This window comes from Podarcis erhardii, assembly GCF_964252035.2.
Source record: "Podarcis erhardii genome assembly, chromosome: 1".
NCBI lineage: Eukaryota > Metazoa > Chordata > Lepidosauria > Squamata > Lacertidae > Podarcis > Podarcis erhardii.
This window is the reverse complement of record NC_138497.1, coordinates 51,139,624-51,158,548: the sequence shown is the minus strand read 5'-3', so window position 1 is coordinate 51,158,548 and position 18,925 is coordinate 51,139,624. Positions and strand designations below refer to the sequence as shown.

At 44.4% G+C, this 18,925-nt stretch overlaps 1 protein-coding gene across 3 annotated transcripts in view; it reads right to left on the bottom strand.

The window, feature by feature from the left end:
• LRP4 (LDL receptor related protein 4) overlaps positions 1–18,925 on the bottom strand; it is a 100,467-nt gene that overhangs the window by 16,710 nt on the left and 64,832 nt on the right. For 2 of the 3 annotated variants that reach the window (XM_081855390.1, XM_081855392.1), the window contains exons 10-25: positions 18,249–18,383; positions 17,771–17,896; positions 16,374–16,604; positions 15,942–16,098; positions 15,260–15,477; positions 14,381–14,557; positions 13,519–13,644; positions 11,903–12,111; positions 11,259–11,340; positions 9,871–9,976; positions 8,405–8,606; positions 7,069–7,258; positions 5,343–5,474; positions 3,867–4,007; positions 436–522; positions 30–201 (exon numbers count right to left, since the gene is read on the bottom strand). In XM_081855390.1, coding sequence (XP_081711516.1) covers positions 30–201; positions 436–522; positions 3,867–4,007; positions 5,343–5,474; positions 7,069–7,258; positions 8,405–8,606; positions 9,871–9,976; positions 11,259–11,340; positions 11,903–12,111; positions 13,519–13,644; positions 14,381–14,557; positions 15,260–15,477; positions 15,942–16,098; positions 16,374–16,604; positions 17,771–17,896; positions 18,249–18,383 — 2,491 coding nt within the window. The remainder of the gene's footprint in view (positions 1–29; positions 202–435; positions 523–3,866; positions 4,008–5,342; positions 5,475–7,068; positions 7,259–8,404; positions 8,607–9,870; positions 9,977–11,258; positions 11,341–11,902; positions 12,112–13,518; positions 13,645–14,380; positions 14,558–15,259; positions 15,478–15,941; positions 16,099–16,373; positions 16,605–17,770; positions 17,897–18,248; positions 18,384–18,925) is intronic. The other variant, XM_081855391.1, reaches the window with a different exon arrangement.

The following is an 18,925-nucleotide window of genomic DNA, read 5'->3' as shown; positions in this document are numbered from 1 at the left end:
GACCAAGACGTACTACAGCCAGCACTCACCCCATCTCGTGATACAGGGCAATGGCTCTTGGGCTGTCCAGGTTTTCCCATACCAAAACTCTCCTCATTGACCCATCCAGGTTGCCCACTTCAATCCTTTTGGTCCCTGTGTCAGTCCAATACACTTTGCGACCGATAGCATCCACTGCTAGTCCATCTGTGGTTTGCAACCCTAGTAAAAAAGCAGTAGCAATGTCATTGTTTTTTGCGACTTACTAACCATCATGTTTAGGATCTTCCTTCCTTAAAAACATCCGCATGATTCGCCAGGCATTTCTTACCATAAATATTCCTAGGTACTCCATGAGTAAAGAACTGACTATGCTATTAAGACTGTGCTCACATCACCCGGCAAATCTCTGAAAGCAGCCTGGAGGAGTGGCTATTCCAGTAAAGCATCGATTACCTGTAGTAACGATATCTTCATACTGAGATCCATCTAAGGCAGCCCTGCTGATCTTCCTCAGTGTGCTGTCCGACCAATAGACCTTTCCTGTGGAAGAAATAGGAGAACATCAGCAACATCTACACAGAAAATCCTAAAAATAGGCATTAAAGAAGTAGCATTAGCAGATGAGGAAAGTAATGGGGAAAGCCATTTGGTGTGCTTTTGTTAAGCCCAGTTAAAAAACAACAACAGAAGTGCTACCTACAGATAGGTAGCCGTGTTGGTCTGCCATAGTCAAAACAAAACAAATTCCTTCCAGTAGCACCTTAAAGATCAACTAAATCAGTTCTTGGTATGAGCTTTCATGTGCATGCACACTTCTTCAGATACACTGAAACAGAAGTTTCCAGACCCTTCTATATAGTGAGAAGGTGGGGAGGGGTATTACTCAGAAGGGTGGTGGGAATGGGTGATTGGCAGATAGCTGTGATGAGCCTGTTGACGACTCTTAACGACTGCAATAGGTCTTATAGGAAAAAGCAAGGGGTGAAAAGGTGAAAAATGGCTTTGTCATGTATAATGAGATAAGAATCCAAGGTCTTTGTTCAGACCAGGTTTCTCCATGGTTTTAAGTTTGGTGATAAGTTGTAATTCAGCAGCTTCTCTTTCCAGTCTATTTCTGAAATTCCTTTGTAGTAAAACAGCTACTTTGAGATCTTGTATAGAATGTCCTGGGAGATTGAAGTGTTCTCCTACTGGTTTCTCTGTCTTGTGATTCCTGATGTCCGATTTATGTCCGTTTATTCTTTGGCGTAAGGTCTGGCCTGTTTGTCCAATATAGAGAGCTGAAGGACACTGTTGGCATTTTATGGCATACACAATGTTAGACGATGAGCAATTAAATAGTCCCGAGATGGTATGTGTGATGTTGTTGGGGCCAGTAATGGTGTTGTCCGGGTGTATGTGGCAGCAAAGTTGGCATCTGGGTTTATTGCAGGCTCTGGTGCCAGTGTCCGTGTTAGGTCTGGTTGTAGTATTATTGTGGGTTAGGAGTTGTTTAAGACTGGGTGGCTGTCTGTAGGCAATGAAAGGTCTTCCTCCCAGAGCTTGAGAAAGAGAACTGTCATTGTCCAGGAGAGGTTGCAGATCTCTGATGATGCGTTGTACTGTTTTAACTTGGGAGCTGTATGTGATGACTAGAGGTGTTCTGTTATTTTCTTTTTTGGGTCTGTCTTGCAGCAAGTTCTCTCTGGGTATCAGTCTGGCTCTGTTGATCTGTTGTCTAACTTCATCTGTTAAGTATTTTAGTTCTAAAAAGGTTTGCTGTAGATCTCTTAGGTGAGAGTCTCTGTCTGTAGAACTGGAACAGATGCGGCTGTAACGTAGTGCCTGGCTATATACAATGGACTGTTTGGTATGTTTGGGATGGTAGCTAGAGGCATGTAGATATGTTTGTCGGTCAGTTGGTTTACGGTATAAGGTGGTGTCTATGTGCCCATCCTGTATTTTTATAGTAGTGTCCAAAAAATGTATTTCTTGCATAGATTGATTCATTGTTAGGTTGATTGTGGGGTGAAAATCATTGAATTTCTGGTGGAAGGTGTTCAGGGTCTGTTGACCATGTGTCCAGATGATAAAAATATCATCAATGTATCGCAGGTACAAGAGAGGTTTGAGTGGGTAGGAGTTTAGGAAACGTTGTTCTAAATCTGCCATGAAGATGTTGGCATACTGTGGGGCCATGCGGGTGCCCATTGCTGTGCCGCTGATCTGAAGGAACAGGTCATCACCGAATTTGAAGTTGTTGTGGGTAAGGACAAATTGGCAGAGTTTGGTGGCAAAGTCCACTGTGGTTTTATCTGAAATGGTGTTCCTTATAGCTTGTAAACCATCGTTGTGTGGGATGTTGGTATACAGAGATTCCACATCCATAGTAGCTAGTATAGTATTGTTGGGAAGATTATTTAAAGATTGTATTTTCCTCAGAAAATCTGTGGTGTCACGTACATAGCTGGGAGCACTGATGGCATATGGTTTCAGAGATCTACAGCAAACCTTTTTAGAACTAAAATACTTAACAGATGAAGTTAGACAACAGATCAACAGAGCCAGACTGATACCCAGAGAGAACTTGCTGCAAGACAGACCCAAAAAAGAAAATAACAGAACACCTCTAGTCATCACATACAGCTCCCAAGTTAAAACAGTACAACGCATCATCAGAGATCTGCAACCTCTCCTGGACAATGACAGTTCTCTTTCTCAAGCTCTGGGAGGAAGACCTTTCATTGCCTACAGACAGCCACCCAGTCTTAAACAACTCCTAACCCACAATAATACTACAACCAGACCTAACACGGACACTGGCACCAGAGCCTGCAATAAACCCAGATGCCAACTTTGCTGCCACATACACCCGGACAACACCATTACTGGCCCCAACAACATCACACATACCATCTCGGGACTATTTAATTGCTCATCGTCTAACATTGTGTATGCCATAAAATGCCAACAGTGTCCTTCAGCTCTCTATATTGGACAAACAGGCCAGACCTTACGCCAAAGAATAAACGGACATAAATCGGACATCAGGAATCACAAGACAGAGAAACCAGTAGGAGAACACTTCAATCTCCCAGGACATTCTATACAAGATCTCAAAGTAGCTGTTTTACTACAAAGGAATTTCAGAAATAGACTGGAAAGAGAAGCTGCTGAATTACAACTTATCACCAAACTTAAAACCATGGAGAAACCTGGTCTGAACAAAGACCTTGGATTCTTATCTCATTATACATGACAAAGCCATTTTTCACCTTTTCACCCCTTGCTTTTTCCTATAAGACCTATTGCAGTCGTTAAGAGTCGTCAACAGGCTCATCACAGCTATCTGCCAATCACCCATTCCCACCACCCTTCTGAGTAATACCCCTCCCCACCTTCTCACTATATAGAAGGGTCTGGAAACTTCTGTTTCAGTGTATCTGAAGAAGTGTGCATGCACATGAAAGCTCATACCAAGAACTGACTTAGTTGGTCTTTAAGGTGCTACTGGATAGAAGTGCTACCTGTTACTGCAGGTATTTACTGATGAAACACACCACTCACAGGCATTATGAAATATATCCTCTTAAAAAATGAACACATTGTGACATGCTCTTCAAAAGGGCAGAAGCTATAACTGTACTGGCATTACACGAAAAGTTATTTATTGGTATGTTTATTACCAAAAGCATAAGGGATTTTGGGGGGGGAATATTTCTACTTTTTTCCTTCTCCTTCTCTCTCTTTCTCTCTTTTTACTAAAGACCAATTCTCAGTCTACATCTTAACAATTCGTAGATCAGGGATAGAGAACCCAAGGCTTCCACATTGTTGTTAGACTTTGAGTCCAACCAGCCCCCACTGGATCAGTGCTTAAAATGGTTAAATGACACATTTCAGACCTTCTTGAGGATCCACTCCGATGGCAATAGCATTTTTCATGGTGACATTGACTGACACAACTACGTCGGCAAAATACGGGATGTCAAGCGAAACCAGCCGAATATCCGACCTTCTAGCAAAGATCAGGAAGCTAGTCATGCCTGCGGAGTTGAAGACAAGAATATATTCCACATTTAACACTGTTCTACTCAGCAGTTTCATATATGCCATCTCTGAGCTAACCAAGAAGCAACAAGGATATTTTCAAATATTGTTTTTGAATCTTATTTGTTTTTGGTGCTTTTAAAAAAATTAAGTTTAGTAGTTTTATTGTATGCTTATAAAATGTCTTGAGACTCATATGAAAGTCAATTCAAGAATTAGTAATTGTCATCACAATTGCCAAACATTAAAAAAAAAACAACCTTCTGCTAAGGATGTCACTGGATGATCTGTTACAGACCACATATATGGTATGACAAAGAGGATATGGAATGAAAGAGTAGAAGCAAGATTTATAGCTCTAGGGCTCTGAAATAAAGGTTGTGCATCTTCCATGCTTCTTGTGGCACAAGCATAGAATTTGCTACTTTGAGCATACGTTACTTCTCATCCTAAGAAAATATATGACTTCTGGTTTTCAGGGGACAGCATCTTATTTCCTTTTCTGGATCTCGAGCCATGTCTACCATTCCTTTGGTCTCTTTTGCCCTGTTGGCTATCTTAATAGCCAAATCTGCTTTGTTTCATTGCCTTCTAACATTCTTTAAAGGTAAAGGTAAAGGGACCCCTGACCATTAGGTCCAGTCGTGACCGACTCTGGGGTTGCGGCGCTCATCTCGTTTTATTGACCGAGGGAGCCGGCGTACAGCTTCCGGGTCATGTAGCCAGCAGGACTAAGCCGCTTCTGGTGAACCAAAGCAGCGCACGGAAACGCCGTTTACCTTCCCGCTGGAGCGGTACCTGTTTATCTACTTGCACTTTGACGTGCTTTCGAACTGCTGGGTTGGCAGGAGCAGGGACCGAGCAACGGGAGCTCACCCTGTTGCGGGGATTCGAACCGCCGACCTTCTGATCGGCAAGTCCTAGGTTCTGTGGTTTAACCCACAGCGCCACCCGCGTCCCTTTCTGATATTCTTTACTTTACCATAAATCCTAAATGTTCAGGCAGAATCATGCTAATTATGCCATATATTAAATGTGCGCAATGTATTCTGATTGCAGAATCTGGGTTTCCCTGGGCCAAGATTTATTTGGTGGGTGTATTCATACCAAGAGCATTTTTTGTGTTTCCAAAGCCTATGTGGCACCCTCCAGACGTTGTTGGACTCCAACTCCTGCCAGCCCCAGCCAGCACAGCTACTGGTCAGGGATGATGGGAGCTGGGGTGCAGCAACACTGGTTATCCCTGCTGTAGGGCTTTGTACCTAGAGGCCTATCAAGAGAAGGCTCTGGGGATTAGAGACCCAGATGCTGCAGAATGTGAGGAGACCTACCTGGTAAGCAAGTCTTGCCATCTGGCTGTAGGTTGATACCGGTGGGACAAGTACAGCTGTGACCTTTAGGGAGAGGAGCCAGGAGGCAAAGGTGACTGCATCCACCATTATTAACTATGCATGCTGTATGTACTGAAAAAAAGGAGAAGAAAACAATGCATCATGACAAGGCCAGACAGAGAAGCCCAAAGCATTCGGGGAAATGATATATAAAGGGTTGGGAAAAAAATGTTTAAAATAACTTTTGTGAAAAAAACTGAAGCTTTTTTTAAAAAAGGAATTTTAGATGCGGAAATACCAAAGGAGCAGAAAAGACTATTCATGTACACGATGATGGCACCACTGATGCTTTTGGCCCAGAGATGGAAGGAAGACAAAGTCCTGACCAGAGAGGAATGGCTGATAAAGATGATGGATTACACTGAAATGACCAGGATGATCAGAAATCAAGAAGATAGAAATTTTACTAAGGAAGGGGGGGGGGGAATATAATTTATCTTGGAGAACACAGTAAGCAACTTAAAACTTTGGCCGGATTGTAACAATACCTGTAATGTGACAAGAACTATGGGAAAACAGGATTATTATTTTTTTATTAAGAAAATGGAGAATCTTCTAAGATGCAGTTGGAAAAAGGAATGTTGATGGAACCCATGGAGGGGTGGAGGGAAGTCCAAAGATTCAGGAAATCCTTTATATGTATGATTAGGATAGTAATATAATAATTTATAATAATTTTATTATTTATACCACACCCATCTGAATAAAAATGTAAATTGTAAAAACCAATAAAAACATTGTAAAAGAAAGAAAGTGGAGAATCCCAATGCAGAATATGTCAGGAAGAGACTCCATCAGGCAAGGCCTCTTTCCACCTGTCTTGCTCTATCCTCTGCTTCTCGATGTGTATTGTATTGTTTTATGTACTGTGGCTTGCCGTTGTTTTATTGATTATAGTTTAGATATTATTTATTGTAACTACTGAGTGGATTTCTGTTTAACTTTTATATGTTGATATTATTATTTTCTAATGATTGTTGAATGTTACTTTTTTGATGTAGGTTGCCTATTTTAAAGTTATGTTTTATTATCACATTTTTGTATTGCATTAGATTGTTGCAAGATGTACATTTTTTTTTTCTTCAGCTTGTAAACCGCCTTGAGAACAGTGGTACCTCGGGTTGCATACGCTTCAGGTTACAGACTCCGCTAACCCAGAAATAGTACCGTGGGTTAAGAACTTTCCTTCAGGATGAGAACAGAAATCATGCTCCAGCGGCGCGGCAGCAGCAGGAGGCCCCATTAGCTAAAGTGGTGCTTCAGGTTAAGAACAGTTTCAGGTTAAGAACGGACCTCCGGAAAGAATTAAGTACTTAACCCGAGGTACCACTGTATTGTAAGACAGAAGGACGGTATACAAATTAAAAATGACGATGACAACAGCATGCTTCAAAATTCTACAAGCATGCATGGGAACATAAACAGCACAGAGGAGCGCTTTCCATTAAAATGAGTCACAAAGGATTCATTCGCATGTACTTTTGAGTTAAATTTCTGTTGGGGTGCAGGTTGCTTAGAATCACAGAATTGTAGAGTTGGAAGGAACCCTGAGGATCGTCTAGAGTCCAAACCCCTGCAATTCAGGAATAGGCAGTCATCCAGCAGAGGCTCTCTAGCTGTAGGGACATGCCAAGCAGAAAGGGATGGCGTATCCCCTCCCATGTACCTGAAGGCCTGTGCCGATGGAAGACATGGATGTCCATGAGGTTTTCCAGGTTGTCCTGCAGAGTTTCACGATTCTGCCCCGTCCTTTTGTCAGCACTCTGGATGCTCTTTGCCTGCCAGTCGGTCCAGTAGAGCCGAGCTCCATAAAGAGTAAGCCCAAAGGGGTGAGGCAGGTTGCTTCCGATCAGCACCTGTCAGTCCCCAAAACAAAGACCCGCAAGAAGTTTTAGTAACAACACACAGCCGGCATGGCAACAGGGACCAAAGGGGGCTGTTTTTCAGTCCAAAGAGCCGCAAATCCTTCTGGGCAACCTCCTAGGGGCCACGTGCAATTGGTTTTATTTGCCAGAGGCAAAAAGGGGCTGTGCAACAAATTTTTCCTTTGTACAGTAGCCTGCATTTTACCCTCTCTATACTCCATCCAGGCATGATCGGAGTTGAAGGACACATTCCAGCCAGGTAAAAGCACATGGGGTGTAAAATAGGACCAGGAAGGGTTATGGCATGAGAAGAGATCTGAGGACCAGGCAGAGAGACCTGGAGGGCATATTTGGTCCCTGGGCCCCAGGTTCCCCACCCAGGTCTAGAGGCTGCAGGTAGCCCCAGCAAAGCATCCATCTCTCTCCTTGTACTTTTTGCAGTATGCATTCTTCACTCAGGAGTAGATTGATTTGCAGGTTCAGACAGACATTAATTCAAAGCATTATTTTATTTTTAATTTTTTGGGTCAATAACAAGATGGTCCCTACCCTTGGGCTAATTATCTAAGCAGCCGAGACCTTTTGGAGTCCAGAAGCAAGTTGCATTGGACCAATTGGCAAACACACATCCCAGTACGTTTCCGAGCACAATTAGAAGTGTTGGTGTGGAGCTTTAAAGCCCTAAACGGCCTCGGTCCTGTATACCTGAAGGAGCGTCTCCACCCCCATCATCCAGCCTGAACACTGAGGTCCAGTGCCGAGGGCCTTCTGGCGGTTCCCTCACTGCGAGAAGTGAGGTTACAGGGAACCAGGCAGAGGGCTTTCTCGGTAGTGGCGCCTGCCCTGTGGGACACCCTCCCAGCAGATGTCAAAGCAATAAGCAACTATTTTACTATTAAGGGACAACTGAAGGCGGCCCTGTTTAGGGAAGTTTTTAATGTTTGATGCGGTATTGTTTTTAATATTCAGTTGGAAGTCACCCAGAGTGGCTGGGAAAACCCAGCCAGATGGGCGGGTATAAATAAATTATTACTATTATTACTACTATTACTATTACTATTATTATATTTTATCCCAAAGCAATTCCTATTTACAGCTCCTTTCCCAGAAGCCTTTGATTCACCTTGGCTTTCTTACCTTCCTGTTGCTGCCATCCAGGCCAGCGTACTCAATTGTCTTCATGCCAGCATCTGCCCAGTACAGACGATGAGATTCATAATCAATGGCTAGTCCATTGGGCCAGGTCAGGTTGGAAGAGATGATCACCAAGCGGTCAGAGGCGTCCATGCCTGCACGCTCAATCTTTGGGTTAGCCCCCCAGTCAGTCCAGTACATGAATCTGCACACACACACACACACAACTGCACGTGACTTCTGTTCCTTTAGTGGCAGAATTATTCCCCCCTGCCAATGAGCTCCACAAACGAATGGGCAAGTGCTTTCTACTTTCATAGTGACTACTCTCCTAAACCAGAATCTGTACACCCTACTCTAAGACTCCATGCAAAGGAAGAGTAATAAAAAATAAAAAAGGCTGCCAAGAGATCCCATTATCATGTGGGCCTTCTCTTTTCTGCAAAAATGAGGCAATAGAATTTCAGGACTTTCAGTTCAGAACTTCCATGTGCCATCAGACCATTCCATGAACTTCAAAAAATTAAGACAACACAGTTTCTCTTTAGTCTGTTTTTGTAGGCAAACCTAGGTTGCACTGCTTTCTCACAATGTCTCCTTCCAGGTAGTGACAGTAAGCGATATGAAATGGCCACAGCCAGAGACAGAGCATCAGGAATACAGGAAGCTGCCTTGTGCAGAGTCAGGCTACTGGTCCACCTAGCCTCACTATTGTCTACACTGACAGGCAGCGGCTCTACAAGGTTTCAGGCAGGGGACTTTTCCAGTGCAAACTGGAGATGCCAGGGATTGTACTTGGGACCTTTGGCATGCAAGGCAGATGTTCTGCCAATGAGCTACAGCCCTTCCCAAACAGTGAAGGTCATAGAATTATAAAGTTGAGATCTAGTCTAACCCCCGCAATGCAGGAATCTTTTGCCCAACATGGGGCTCAACCCCACGACCCTGACATTAAGAGCATCATGGTCTACTGACTGAGCTATCAATGTTAAAAAGCTAGGAATGGGTTTCTTTTTCTTTCTGTGGGACCTTGGCGAACTGAGATTTGTCCCTATTTGCAACCAGAAAGAACATTTCAAACTCCAGGTCAGATAAGGGCAGACCAGTTAAAGACCAATGTGTTAATTTGGCTTTTCTTTGTTTCTTTTATATTTTTACTGAAATTACACCTTGTCCTACAGGCAACTCTGATCAGGTATGCTTTGGCTCCTTCTGTTCTTGGCTTGCACATGAGGAGTTAAGGATGTTGAACACGGAGGAGGACCCTTGCATTTGGGTGGCTGGACTAGGGCAGTCTGATTGCTCCCAGTCCTGCTGTTTTAGCAGAGCCATCCACACCGGCATCCAGCCCCCCCCCAACCTTTTAGGAATTGCAACAGGGACCTCGCATGGCAGTGGCATGAAAGATTTAAACACACTAGCACAAAGGAGACCCTGCTATGCAGACTCCTGCGAAAGCAGCTTCTCACCCTCCAACAGGGTCCACCACAATATCCCTGGGTCTGTCTAGATTCTCCCAGATCAGTACAGTCCGCATAGTTCCATCTGTGTTAGACACCTCTATCCGGTCTGTTCCTGCATAGATTAGAAGAAGAGGATGGAAAGACCATAAGCCTCCAGAGTCATAGGGGAGACCATTAAAGAGAAACATCTAGACAAAAGTACAGTCTCCACTTCACTCCCATCACCAAAACTGAAAGTATCAGCAAGCTAAATTGCTCAGCGACCCTGAGAAGTTTGCTTTAGAATCCCACTCCACATCTGTACAAACTCTCAGTCAACTAGGCTGCATTTTGAAGCAAGCTTATTTCGGAAGCAACTTCCACTAAAATCAGTGAAACAGAGGACCAGATGCTATTAGCATAGCCAAATGTAAATCATTTCCTGGACTGTACCACTTCAGGCTGCAGGTGACAGGCTGCATGTTTTGAACACTACACCATGGGGGGGGGGGAGACCTCTGTGCATAGAAAAATAGCATGTCAGGGACAAATGGAAGCTGGATCATCTCTGTACCTGAGCATACTTTTATTTTCCACATGCAGAGAAAATAAATCATGCTTCCCCTATGGGGAAGCATCCAGACATGCAGCCCTCAAGCCACAGTTTGAAACGGCTTGAGGAAAAGCTTTAATTCTGTGGTCTATACAAACAAATCCATATAGGAATAAGGTGCACGGCAAGATGTTTGAAATGTCATGCAAGGACATTTGTGCGGCCATTGAGAACATCTTTTTCGGATTATTAAACAGGAGCTCATACTCCCTGAATTTCTAGGAAAGCAGCAAAGCTGCATTTGGACACCATGGTTTAATTTTTAATGGGAAGAAAATGAGTCTCGCGTACCCCTGAGCTATCCCCCGCCTCCCAACATAGTCACAAGGCGTTTGGCCCATTTTTGATTAACCACAACTCACTGTGCTGTTCAAATCTTACAAAACTGATGAACCTTGTTTCAAAACGGCCAACTTCAAACCACAGTTTATTAATCCAATTCGTTTCAACAAACCATAGTTAAGATTAACCACCGTTTGCAGTTCAGATGTGACACATTAAAGTAATAGAATTTGGGAGAGGAAGCTTTCATTATTATCCTCACAACCAAGCTGGAGGAGGAGACAGGAGTGGGAAGATACCAAACCCAGGGGGCGGGGGACATGGCTGATAAACCACAGATTTATTGTGATGTCTGAAAACAATCCATTGCATGTCCATAGAAGGATGTAATATGCCAACCAGTTTGTCTGTGGGGGAGGGGATATTGTTCATACTTCCAAATATGCATTATTTGGTATGGCCCAGTTAGGATTTAGGAGGCAATGCTCCAGAGACTAAGGTGGTTTTAGATAGTCAGTACCTGCATCTGTCCAGTACAACTTGTTGGTGACCCAGTCCACAGCCAGACCAGCAGGGCTTTCCAGGCTGCTATCTGCCACAACCTAGCAAGAAACAAAAGCAAGAAGGAATCTTAGGGGGAGAGAGGGGTTCCCTTAACAGACTTGCTGCTGGATCCTGCTCAGCAGCAGAAATTTGTACTATCCACATTCAACTACGAATGGATGTTCACAGATAACTGAATATCAACGTCAAAGAGATGGATGCAGAACAAACTAAGACGTAGCATGCCATCATCTGGCTGCTTCAATGATAAATTGTGGGCGCACACAAAAGATGATTAGAGAACTGATGTGCGCTAGCGGGACTTAAAATTTAATTTGTCCCAGCTGTTTGAGAAAGGTACACTGTAATTATCTCCTGACAGTCTAGATCATATTCTAGCTATCTTCATTTCACTCATTTATTGGACGGCGCAGATGCCCTCATTTCAATGTTTGATTGCATTAGCTGCCCACAGGCACTTGCAAGGCGGCATGCGCATGCCGGTGTGCGGCCAAGCCAGCAATACAGAGAAGTCAATCAAACTGTAATATTCATTTTCGAAAAGGCTTAAATTTCCAAAACAACGCTGTGCAGTGCCTCACCACCCCAGAAGCACATTACCTCCTGTCCTGTTCCATCCCATTTTGCCCGACTAATGGAATCAGTGCCGACGTCCGTCCAGTAGACGTAATCATCCTTTGCATCCCAGTCCAGGGCCACTGCGTTGCGCACATCGGCCAAGGGGATGACGGCATCAGACAGGTCTTCTGTGTCGAAGCTGATACGACGGATGTCCATCCTTCGGGCAAAAAGCAGGAACTTGTCAAGACCTGATCAAAGGTCGAAAGGTCTTCTTTTAATTTCTCTAAGTTCAACAACATGGCAACAGACAACAGAAAATTATCTCGTTACGTCTTAAGCTCTGCTGCATCCACGCCCCTTTTGCATGGACTTCTATGACATGTGTATCCAATATAGTGGAGGACAGACAATGCATAGCTAGCAAGTGGGTAGGATGCTGTACGCATCTGCCGTTGGCAGAGGATGCTTGGGGTGGGGACAGAGGAGGATGTGCTGCTGGGAAAGCATCTCCCCAAGGGAAGCAAATCTGACACAAAATGAAAGCGGGCTGACAGCCCTTCTAAAAGGAGGAGAATCATCCTTTCACCAGTCTCCCATATAAATAAGAGATAAGGACGTGAGGGCCCTGCTGGATCAGCCCAGTCAAGCCTAGTATCCTGTGTCTCACAGTGACCAAGTTGATGTTTTTGGAAAGCCCAGGAGCAGGGCACGAAAGCAAATTTGCCTTAGTAACTGGCATTCAGAGGTACACTGCTTCTGAATCAGGAGTGTCATGGCTAGGAGCTGTTCATAAACATATGCCCCATAACTTATTTACTAATTTATTTATAAGATTTCCTGTCTGTCCTTTGCCTTAAGGTCCCAGGGCAGGCAACAACAGAATATACAATTATAAAACAGATAAAACTGTTTAAAGTATAAAACAGGTGAATCCTTTCCACATGGAAACAGAACAGTATAAATTCAGTATAAAATTTGTCTGAACCCTGTTTAAGAAACAACTATGCAAGTGGCATGTGATAGTATATTTCATAAGTGAATTGCGCATTGTGTCTTTTGTCTGTCTCGAATCATGACTGATTCCATTAGGTGACCCTGAAATCTAGTATGACGTAAGAGAAACCATTCCCTCTATCCACATTCTCCACACCACTTTACAAACTCATGTCGTGTTCCATCTCCATCTCTTTATTGTGATGTAACCCACTTTTCAATTTAACAAAAAAAAAAAATCACAAAGCTGTCTTTTATTGTTCTAAGCGAAAAACCTTCAAACATATTCACCTTTTCATATAGGGCTCAATTACACCAATCATTTTGCAAGTTCTCTCCAGCATCTTTTCCAGCTCTATAGTATTTTTTTATAGATTCAACCAGAATCCAACACAACATTTAAAAGGCAGCTCTGCCATCAATGTACATAAGCACTTTACATACTACCCATTTTGTTTACATAAACACTTTACAATACTGCCATTTTAACCTTCAATCCTTTCCCTGATCATCCATAGTATAGAATATGCCTTTTTTCTGTTTGTTTTACCTCCAACCCTCCTCCTCTCTCTTTTTCTTTCTCTCTCTCACTTTCACATGCATGTGCGTGCGTGTGCACAGACACCTATCAAGGTGTAAAAGCTCTTCTTTATCACACTTACTCTGAGCACAGGTGTGGCTGCTGGTCTTCCGAAAGCCTGTGGGGCAAGCACAGGTATACGACGTGTTGTTCGGTAGGCACAGGTGAGTGCAGCCCCCATTGTTGGCTCCGCAACGGTTTCTCCCTGCTCAAATAGCCAAAAACAACCACATATAAGGAAACTAGTAGAGAAAGCAAAGGCTTTAGTTGGTGTTTGGGAAAGATTCAGGGCTTCAAAAGGGCATGCTTTGGAAAAGCTGCTTTGAGTCTTCAAAGATAGCTCATGTGACCATGATCCCTGAAGTTGCTCTGCCCAAACATTCAGAATCAAGAGTCAAGATTTGGACCTTTAAAGCCTACCCTTTTTTCTAGGTGAAAATAAGCTGGAAAATAAAAAGGGAGGGTTTGAGAGGTCCGAAAGCACCCCACATTTATCTTGATAGGGGTTAATTTAATGAAACCTAACCCACTCAGAATTCTAACAGGACACATACTCTACAAATGTTTTTTTTAACAACAGGGGATGGCTATTTTTTTCAGGCTCCATGTTTTAACCATGTCAGTGCAAATACAATGGGAGGAGTTCAACATACCACTAAAAAGACTATTCCATCAACACAAGCATTTCAGATTGCCAGATGGAACCATCTCGCCTTGTCTCCCTGCCCCCAAACTCTGCTCTAGGAGTTCCCCTGATCCCACCCCCCACCCCTTGCATGTCAAATGTGGAAGAAAGGAGAAGGAGGAGGGGGGAAAAAACCTGTTACACTAGCAGAAGACCTTGTGCCGGCATCTCCTAGCAGGACTGATTAGCTGAATCTGGCCCAAGAGAGTCTCCGGATAGCAGGCGCTAGTCACCGTAGCCCTTTTCCTTCTGAAGTTACCTGCTGGTTGGCGCTGAGGATGCAATGTGTGGATGTCCATGGGGAAGTGGAGCTTGTTGCGGATGATCTCCTGGTTCTTGCCAGTAAACTTGTTGGCGCTGTTTATGCTCTTGGTATGCCAATCTGTCCAGTACAGGCTGTCTTCAAACACCGTGATGGCAAACGGATGTGGAAGGCCTGCAGCAAGAGGGCAGTAAAGGCACATGGATTATTCTAGCCTCCAGAGAAAACAAAACCACTCTTTCTACTGAGTGCTTCTACCTCTAACTCAGAACTGTCTCCAATTAAAGGAGTAAGCATGGCCAAGTCACGAGCTGAGAAGACATAGATGAAGCCCACTCGAAGGAGAAACATGACTGCTGATTTAAGAAGATAAGTATAGCTTAGATCAGAGCTGTGAGCAAACTGCATACAGTGCATTCCTATTCTATGTGACTTGAGAGTTTAAACTTCACTTTGACTAGTGAAGGAGATGGGCAGCAGCCTCTCTCATTGCTAACTCTGCCTCATACAATTAAATGTGCAAGACACAGGCAGGGTGTCCACTGTGTCTGTAGTTTCTTAGCACTGGAAGTCCAGTGGCCAACAGTCCCAATGTCCTTATTCATTATTTCATCAGAGCCACTTTTTGCCTGCTCTCCGTTGAACTCAATCCCACAGCAAGTCACAAGAAGAACTCCCTAGTACAGTAATAAACTCAACAATAAAAACCACTGGAAAAACTCATCAAAATCCGTAACAGCAAATCAGAATCAGCAAGGGCAAGCTTCTACCCTATTTTGAAACCATTTATCCAAACGCCAGACTGAAAAGATATGACTTTAAAAGGCACCTAAAACCCATCAAATTTGGTGAGGGAGGGGCATTCCATTATCTCACCTTGGCTAATAACAGCCTTCCTGTTCTGTCCATCCAAGTCAGCCCTCTCAATAACGTGATGCTTGGCATCCACCCAATACATTCGATGCCCTGCATAGTCGATAGTTAGCCCGTTTGGCCAGAAAAGATGAGTGTCAGCAATGATGCGTCGATTAGAGCCATCCATGCTGGAGTACTCGATGCGAGGAGTATTTCCCCAGTCTGTCCAGTAGATGGTGCTATTGGAGAAGAGAAAAGTTGTAAAGGCTGGAAATATGGGATCTTTGTGAAAAGCAACCAGACATATCTATGGCAAAATGATTGGTACAAGAGATTATGCATTCAGGTGTTCAGGAGCACTTATGAGGCCTAGGAGAATGGGAAGAGCTTCACTGCTAGGACAATAGTTCTCATGAGCAGAACTCTATTCAATAGATGCTCCTGCTGCTGGAGAAAGAGAGAAGATTTATTTATTTTTGCAAATTTCATTTTCCCCTGCAGCCCTCCGAAAAGTCACGCTGGAGGGTTGGGTGCAGGTGTGAAAGGGAAATTAGCAAAAAAGAAGAAGAACCGCACAAACCCCAGTTGGAACCTCCAGCTGGTTTTGTCTGCAGGTCAGCTTGGCCAGTTTCAGTTCAGTATGTTTGGACAAATAAATTAACATGGGAATCACCACCCTGAAAACCAACCCCTCCTCACTCACCCCTCCATGGGGTGAAGGGCAATTGCGCGAGGCTTCTCCAGGTTCTCCCAGAGAAGCACCTTCCGGTGGGTGCCGTCCAAGTTTGCCACTTCAATGCGAGATGTTCCAGAGTCTGTCCAGTACAGCTTGTCGTGGATCCAGTCAATGGCCAATCCACCTGGGACACAAAACAGAAGGGAGGTCAAGGTGATTAGTGTATTCTGTGCAATGAAGAGAATCCCATGAAGCAACTACCATAATTTTTTTCCTCCTACTAAACTAAAGCAAAAGGGGAGCAGAGTCCTTCCTTCGCCATGCCTTGCCAAATCAAAGCAGCGCTACACTAGCAAAACCACTAGTTTATCGACCTAGAGATTCATCATTCCCCGCTTCAATATATGCAGTCAATATATTTCTATTCCCCGTGACTCTGAAATTCTCAAAGACGCTCACCTGGGCTCTCCAGCCCTGTGGACACAACTTCCTCCACATTGCTGCCATTGAGATTAGCCCTCATGATGCGGTCCAGTGTGACGTCAGACCAGAAGACTAACTCCTTGCTATGGTGGAAATCAAGGGCGATAGCATTTTCCAGGTTGTTCAGCAGCAAGGTATACTCTGACCGGTGGGGTAAGACCTGCCGGATATCAATCCGATTGGCAAAAAGCAACACAGGCTCCGGCCCTGAAGGACATGGACAGACAAAGGGAGGGGGGCTGGTAAGACTGGACGCCATCACTGTCATAAAGACAACGCAGGGTCTCTAAAACACACAGAGAAATATGTTAACCAGAACATCTGTACCAATATCAGGATGTTGCCTGACCACCGCAGTACATGTAACCTCAAGACTGGACTACTGCAATGCAATCTACATGGGGCTGCCCTTGGGTCTGGTTCAGAAGCTCCAGCCGAATCTAGTGGCCAGACTGGCGATGGGGATCCCTGCCAACGCCATTGCTAAAACATCTGTGCTGGTTGCCCATTGAGGTCCTTGTATTAATTTTTGAAGCCCTGGAACAAGTTAGGTCCAGGGTACCTCAGGGATCTCTTGAACCCTTCTATCCCAGCTTGATCGCTGAGAACGTCAGCAGGAGAGGCGGTGGTTGCTCCCCATGTTGGCGAGGCTCACTGGACAGAAACAGAGCCTTTAGTGTCATTGGCCCAGCCCTCTGGAATGCTCTGCCGATACAGAACCAGCAAGCGTCTTCCATTTCAACTCCTTACTTATAAACTCAATCTGAAATGTGGGGAAGGGAATCTGTGAAAATTTTTCCTATTGGGGTGGGGTTGCATATGGGCCACAGCACCCATGTCAACCCTCCCTTCCCATAACTCCTCTGTTTTGCTCAAGTCAGAATCTGCAGCCCTTGCTGATGGGACTGGCACAGCTGCCATGTGGTTTCTCAGGAATCAAATGAATCAGCATATCTAAATCCTAGCAAAAAAGTCTCACATGAGCACTGCAAATCTCTTGGCTCAGCCACCTCAAAGCCTTTGACAAGCAAACAGTCACTAAAAATCCAATCGTGCTCTTCATTCCAGGCTTCCCGACACCCACTCTGCTATTTCTTACCCTGATGTGCAACTGCCTGCTAAAATGCTCAAAGCACAGCCATAGAGCTTCACCACTGCCACCAAACACACCCATTTTCTATTTTCAATAGGAGCATGCAGGCAGGGGGGAGATAAAGAAAGAGCATGAGTCTTATTCTATGGTGCAATCAGCAACTCAGAATTGAACTCCAAATAAAAGCTGAAGCTCCAAACTAAGCCGACAACATTGCATCAGGCACGGTTGTGTTTTTTAGGCAGTGACCATCCAACCAGAGTGGAGAATCCCTTCTTACCCAGGGCTTTACAGCTGCGCTTGTCAGGGCGAAGTTCATAGCCTTGCTCACACCAGCACTGGAAGCCACCCTCGTTGTTGGTGCATCCCTGGCTGCAATAGCCTTCCTCTGCACACTCATTCACATCTGAAGCAGGGAAAAGGAAGAAAGTATTCAGGTGTGCAAAAGGGACCGGAAAGCTCTTCCTTATGCTCTGGATTCCACACTTGTTAATTTTCAGCTCACTACATGATAGAAATCGCAAGAGGAGCTAAGAACTTAAGAGCTCAGACCAACAGGCCTTTCAGCTCAGTATATCCAGTGGGCAAAGAGCACATGAGTCCCAGAGCAATTACGTCGTTGGCCCTACACTTGTTTAAACCCCAGTCCTGGCAGCACTGGGGTAGAGGCCAGAGCAGGAATCTAAAATCCACATCCACTCATATTGTAGACATGCATGATTCTACCAACAGATGGCCCAAGGCATGAGGCTGCTGACCTTGACATGACCTCCCATCCTCCAGGAGCCTGTAACCTGTGTGGCAGGTACACTGCACCGTCCCTCGAGTCATCTGGCACTTCTGGGCGCAGCCCCCGTTGTTGAGGTTGCAGTTTTCTTCTCCAGTTCGAAGACCTGCAGAAGAAGCACATTAAGTTGAAAACTCACCAGGCAGCTGCTTATTTTTTCTAAAATGTTGCAGAAGCACTACAAAGGCCAGGTTAACACATCACATTAAACCATAGCTTTTAAAAAAAACAAAAACAAAAACAAAAACCACATATGGCTTAATGTGAATTGTCAGTATATTGGCGCATGCTGCTCGCATTTTACTTCTCCACTCCTGCCGGAAACAATCCACACTCTGTGTGTTGTCTGAACCCAGGGCTTATGGTTTGTTTCTCTCCAAACAAACCATGAGTGGAAGCCAAGGTTTACTCTTGGCTTACTGCTTATGGTCTGTTTACAGGAAACAAACCATGGGCACAGGTTCAGATTACAACAGAAGCCAGACCGTGACCTGTCTTAGGGCACCGCAGCAGGAGCAGAGGAGGAACAAAGCACCTATGTTTCCTGCAGTGCGTGGAAGCATGTTTCTTGTCCACACTAAACCACAGTTTATTTTAGGTATGGTCTAATGTGATGTGAAAATGTCTGGGAAATTCCGGACGTACGGC